General features: G+C 43.8%; 1 protein-coding gene across 1 annotated transcript; it reads right to left on the bottom strand.

Annotated features, from left to right (window-relative positions):
• Positions 1 to 1,746: 1,746 nt before the first annotated feature.
• Positions 1,747 to 4,337, bottom strand: LOC115005597 (CCAAT/enhancer-binding protein alpha-like). Its single transcript, XM_029427483.1, is given in 2 exon segments — positions 1,747 to 3,473; positions 3,475 to 4,337. Coding segments are annotated over 2 exon segments (885 nt in total). The 5' UTR covers positions 4,177 to 4,337; the 3' UTR covers positions 1,747 to 3,290.
• Between the last annotated feature and the right edge of the window lie 2,057 nt (positions 4,338 to 6,394).

The following is a 6,394-nucleotide window of genomic DNA, read 5'->3' as shown; positions in this document are numbered from 1 at the left end:
AGACTGAATTTGAAGACTGAATCTGAAGAATGAAGCTGAAGAATGAAGCTGAAGACTGAAGCTGAAGAATGAAGCTGAAGACTGTACCTGAAGAATGAAGCTGAAGAATGAATCTGAAGAATGAAGCTGAAGAATTAAGCTGTAGAATTAAGCTGAAGACTGAAGCTGAAGAATGAAGGTGAAGGCTGAAGCTGAAGACTGAAGATGAAGAATGAAGCTGAAGAATGAAGATGAAGGCTGAAGCTGAAGACTGAAGCTGAAGAATGAAGCTGAAGACTGAAGCTGAATAATGAAGCTGAAGACTGAAGCTGAAGACTTAAGCTGAAGAATGAAGCTGAAGAATGAAGCTGGAGATTGAAGCTGAAGAATGAAGCTGAATACTGACGCTGAAGACAGGAGCTGAAGAATGAAGCTGAAGAATGAAGCTGATGAATGAAGCTGAAGAATGAAGCTGAAGACTGAAGCTGAAGAATTAATCTGAAGACTGAATCTGAAGAATGAAGCTGAAGACTGTACCTGAAGACTGAAGCTGAAGACTGAAGCTGAAGAATGAAGCTGAAGAATGAAGATGAAGACTGAAGCTGAAGACTGAAACTGAAGAATGAAGCTCAAGACTGAAGCTGAAGAATGAAGCGCAAGACTGAATCTGAAGACTGAATCTGAAGAATGAAGCTGAAGAATGAAGCTGAAGAATGAAGGTGAAGACTGTACCTGAAGAATGAAGCTGAAGAATGAAGCTGAAGACTGTACCTGAAGAATGAAGCTGAAGAATGAAGCTGAAGAATGAAGCTGAAGAATGAAACTGAAGACTGAAGCTGAAGAATGAAGCTGAAGACTGTACCTGACGACTGAAGCTGAAGACTGAAGCTGAAGAATGAAGCTGAAGAATGACGATGAAGACTGAAGCTGAAGACTGAAGCTGAAGAATTAAGCTCAAGACTGAATTTGAAGACTGAATCTGAAGAATGAAGCTGAAGAATGAAGCTGAAGACTGAAGCTGAAGAATGAAGCTGAAGACTGTACCTGAAGAATGAAGCTGAAGAAGGAATCTGAAGAATGAAGCTGAAGAATGAAGCTGTAGAATTAAGCTGAAGACTGAAGCTGAAGAATGAAGGTGACGACTGAAGCTGAAGAATGATGCTGAAGAATGAATCTGAAGAATGAAGCTGAAGACTGAAGCTGAAGACTGAAGATGAAGAATGAAGCTGAAGACTGAAGCTGAAGACTGAAGCTGAATAATGAAGCTGAAGACTGAAGCTGAAGAATGAAGTTGAAGACTGAAGCTGAAGAATGAATCTGAAGAATGAATCAGAAGAATGAAGCTGAAGACTGAAGCTGAAGACTGAAGCTGAAGAATGAAGCTGAAGAATGAAGATGAAGACTGAATCTGAAGACTGAATCTGAAGAATGAAGCTGAAGAATGAAGCTGAAGACTGAAGCTGAAGAATGAAGCCGAAGAATGAAGCTGAAGAATGAAGCTGAAGACTGAAGCTGAAGAATGAAGCCGAAGACTGAATCTGAAGACTGAATCTGAAGAATGAAGCTGAAGAATGAAGCCGAAGAATGAAGATGAAGAATTAATCTGAAGACTGAATCTGAAGAATGAAGTTGGATGCATTTGAAGCTGCAGGTTTATTTGTGGCTGATTGTCCCTTTATTGGCTTCAGAGATACAAACACTTAAACTTCCAGATGTTTGTGAGACTAACGTCCAACTAAATCCAATAAAGACACCAAAGCACCAGAATGTGATAAAACAAGCTCTTTTATTATAATAACTCAGATTTTTTGGTATTTCATATATATGTATTTATATATATATATATATATATTTATATATAGGCTTATTTTACAATTGAGAGGTTACATTGAAACAAACATGGTTTAACATCAGCCCGTAAAAAAAAAAGTTTCCTTTTTTCTCGCCGATTCATCAGCAGGAGGTCAAAGGTCATCTCAGAGGAACTGAAGGCACTGTGTGTGTTTGTGTGTGTGTGTGTGTGTGTGTGTGTGTGTGTGTGTGTGTGTGTATGTAGGTGTGTGTGTATGTGTATGTGTATGTATGTGTATGTGTATGTGTGATGATTCAACAGTGGAAAAGAGGAATAGAGGCGTTGCATAGAAACCCTTTTCACATTTTGTCTTTCTTTGTTTTTACACATAAATACACATGTTGAAGAGCGAGGCGTGTTTTCAGTACCCATGTGTCCGAGACGACACCAATAGTGCATACGAGAGAAAGCTGCACATGTCTGCAGAGTTACATTCTCCTTTTAAAGCTCCGAACACTTAAAGCGTCTCTGAGCTGTGTTCAGACGTCCCGGGAAGGATTAGAAGGTTTTAATTCCAGTCTTTTGTATTTTTCACTTTTCTCAGTTATTATTATTCTTTCATTAAAAACGACAACATATCAACTTTTAGGGAACTGCGAGACCCCGCCTGTTTTGAGCGGAAACATTTTTAGGATCATAATTCAAGCGTTCGAGATGTTTGTTGTGAACTCTACAAGGTTCGTAAGATTTTACTCCTTTAAGTGGTTTAAAAGCACGAAACAAGAAAACAGAAATGTGATGTGATGAAGGTTTACAGGGAATACAAAGTTCCATTTGATCAGAATCTGCAACACTGAGACAATCAGAGGGTTATCTGCTTCAAACCTTTACAAGACAAGCAGATGATGCTCTGCTTGTGACCAGAGAATATGCACAGGGTAACTAATATACAACATGCACAACAGGCTGATTCCCCACGTGCCCTACTTTAGCTGCTCTGATATGTGAGTTGAGTGTGTGTGTGTGTGTGTGTGTGTGTGTGTGTGTGTGTGTGTGTGTGTGTGTGGTGTGTGTGTGTGTGTGTGCATGTGCGTGTGTGTGTGTGTGTGTGTGTGTGTGTGTGTGTGTGTGTGTGCGCGCGCACAGTGCGCAGGAACAAGGCACAAAAACAAAAGCAGCAGCCAGTCCTTTCTGTGTGGATCTGCGAGCTTATCGCTTTCAAAGTTTCAAAGAAGGCACGTGAACAGTCTGGAGTTCTTCTGTCTTTTAGTCCTCAGAAGTCAGAGTGTTCAGGTAAAACACGATGAGCCAATGAGATGAGGGAGAAACACATTCACCTGTTTCCAGTAAAAACAATCAGGAGATTTTATACAAAAGTTTGGCTTCAAAGTTTTCTTGTTTTACAAAATAGCTCAATGTCAGCTTGTTTTTATTTGAAGGGACGGTGAGAGTTAAAGACAAAATGATGAGTTGAGATGTTTTCAGCTGTGAGTGTAAATCCTGCGCGTGGCGGCGGCGCTCAGCTGCCCATGGGTTTGAAGGATCCGTCGGGCAGCTGTCTGAAGATGCCCCGTAACGTGTCCAGCTCGCGGGTCAGGTGCTCCACCCTCCGCCTCAGTCTGTCGTTGTCAGTGGTCAGCTCCACCACCTTGTGCTGCGTCTCCATGTTGCGGACCTTGGCCTTGTCCCTGCTTTTACGCACCGGCCACGTTGTTGCGCTCGCGCCTCAGCCGGTACTCCGGGCTGCTCTTGTCGACGTTCTTCTTGGATTTCCCGCCACTCCGCTCCAGCAGCTTCAGGCCGCCGTGCTGGTGCGAGTGGTGGTGGTGGTGGTGCGGGCTGGGCACCGGGGTCGGCGGAGGGGTCGGGTGGCCCGGCTGGAGGTGCATGGTGGTCTGCGCGCAATGTGCAATCTGGTATTGCAGGTGCGGCGGCTGCTGCTGCTGGGAGTACTGCTGCGGGTGCGGGTGGTGGTAGGTGGGGGGCATTCCCGGGGTCATGTCCTCGTCGTCCCGCGGCTCCTGCTTGATGGCCACCGGCCGGATGCGTGGCGGGTTGTGCTCGTACAGCGGCTCCAGCTTGGACTCCATGTAGGCGGGCATGTAGTGCTGCGGGGGGCCTGGGCCACACGGCACCGACTCGTACTCTCCGCTCATCATCTTGAGCTTGTCCTGCCGGGAGCTGTGGTGGAACAAGTCGGCCAAGAAGTCGTCGTTGAAGGCCGACGGGTCGATGTACGCGCTCAGGTCGATGGAGGTCTCGCTGTCTCCGATCTCACCGCCGAGCTCTGCCGAGTCTCGGTAGCCGGAGGCGGGCTGCTGGCCGTTGGTCAGGTTGCTCATCAGGGGCCGGGGCGCGACCTCGTACAGATTAGAAAGCTCCATGGATAATCTAAACCCGGGCATGCATGGTGACGAACTCCGAGAATCCAGTTCGTACAAAGTCAGGTTCTGTGGTGGGACCTCAGTGAGAGGGGGGCTGTAGACATGCACTGAAGCTCGGGGAGAATGTGACAGGGTTGTATTTCTGTTGCAGGCAGAGAGAAGCTGCAGGGTGTCGCTCTGAATCCTCCTGCTCACTGAACTCTGAGCTGTCAAACTGTGCTTATATAGCAGGAGAGTGGGCGGGCACACACACACACACACACACACACACACGGACACACACACACACAGTCCTGGATTTAACCCACTGTCACTGCACAGAAACGTTTTACGGGGGCGAACTAGACTGAAATGTTAATTACAGCCTGTGTTAAGCCCCTTACTGCGAACTCTGTTCAGAAATCATTTCCACTAATCTCATTTCTGTGTTAATATTTTACTGAACAACATGCACACACGTAATGTGAGACTGAAGCAGCACGAGCCAGTCTACGAGTCGTTTAAAGTCAAATGCGCAAAACATCACTTTTCGCTTATTTAACACTGTTAAACTCTTCAGTGTGAGACGATCCACATGGAAACTCATGTGTTATAGAAGTAAAGGCGGTTGTGTGAATTATAGATTATGATACTGAATATTATTTTTTTTGTGAAAGACGTTAAAACGACACATTTCCGGACGGAGTTTGGTATCACATATCAGAGTGAAGATTACAGCATGTGCAGGTTATTAAATGTATGATTCCTCCTCTGAATTTATGAATCAGCAACAAAACAGATCGTGCTCATGGTATTTATGAACGTGCACGAGCCTGCAGAGATGCTGCGTAACACGGTTAATACTTCAGATACTATGATGAACATGTGCAACATAACGCAGCTCGTGCAGAGAAGCCCACACGTTTCTTCTTTTTGAAAATAAAACATCTTTATTTATTGGTATTTCAATATTTATTTTTCTTATTTCGTGTGACCAAAACATATTATATGGTAGTGTAATAAGTCATAAAAATAGATTTTATTTCGCTATAAATTATGATTTAGTTCGAGTTAACCGTTGTTCATTTAAACATGTATTCCTCATTAAACTCTGTCTGCTCTCACATGGAGACGTTGTCTGGGGATTTTAATCGCCAGCCTGCAGACACACGAAGCAGATATGAGCTGATATGAGAAGATACGAGCAGATATGGGGCAGATATGGTGCAGATAGCGGGGTTCCTGCTGGGTAACGGGGGTGAGACGGTTCACGACTTGGCTGTGAGCTTGTTCCGGACACAGAGAGGACAGGAGCTCCCTCTGTCGGCTGAACACTGACACCTGATTCTTCCCCTGCCATCATTTATTTATTTTTATGCTTAAATTCTTTCAGTTTTATTTGCTTTTTTATTTTATTTTCACTCACTTGCTACAGGACAATTATAATCTTAATATTCTTTTGCATTTCCCCCATTTCTCTTTTTCTGTCCTCTGTCTGCCTGCTCATATTCTGAATCTGCTTTTAAACTGTAAAAAACTAAAAGGATTTCGTCCATTCACATTTATTTATGTAGCACATTTCATGTGTGCTTCACAGATTTCACAGGTAAAAGCACAATCACGCAACCAAAAGCACACATAGTAAAAACAATAGAACTAAGAAATTATTAACAAATGATATGTATCTAAAAGTAAAAAGGTATTCAGCTCGGTTTAGAAAGTAGCATCGAAGATCAAATCAAATCAAATCAAATTTATTTGTATAGCCCAATATCACAAATTATACATTTGTCTCAGTGTGCTTTACAGACTGTACAGGTTACGACATCATCTGTCCTTAGACCCTCTGTCCTTAGACCCTCTGTCTTTACACCCTCTGTCCTTACACCCTCTGTCCTTAGACCCTCTGTCCTTAGACCCTCGCATCGCACAAGGAAAAACTTTCTAAAAGAAACCCCATAATTAAAGGGGGAAAAATGGAAGAAACCTCAGGGAGAGACTGAGGAGGGATCCCTCTCCCAGGACGGACAGACGTGCAATAGATGTCGTGTGTACAGGATAAACAACATAGTACAAATACAACATTTGACAGAAATTATATTGTGTTGAAAAAGAGAAAGTTTGGATGAATCCAGTAAAATGTCAATAAGGCTTCCCGGTGTCCAGCAGGACCAGGGCAGCAGGCGCAGCCACGATTCATGATCCTGACGTAAACTTTATCAGTGGCAACCTGCCACATGAGAGACAGACACTCCAGGGA

Source organism: Cottoperca gobio, unplaced genomic scaffold (genome assembly GCF_900634415.1).
Source record: "Cottoperca gobio unplaced genomic scaffold, fCotGob3.1 fCotGob3_327arrow_ctg1, whole genome shotgun sequence".
In the NCBI taxonomy this organism is placed as follows: Eukaryota; Metazoa; Chordata; class Actinopteri; order Perciformes; family Bovichtidae; genus Cottoperca; species Cottoperca gobio.
The sequence above is the reverse complement of the archived record's forward strand: the minus strand, read 5'-3'. Positions and strand labels throughout refer to the sequence as shown.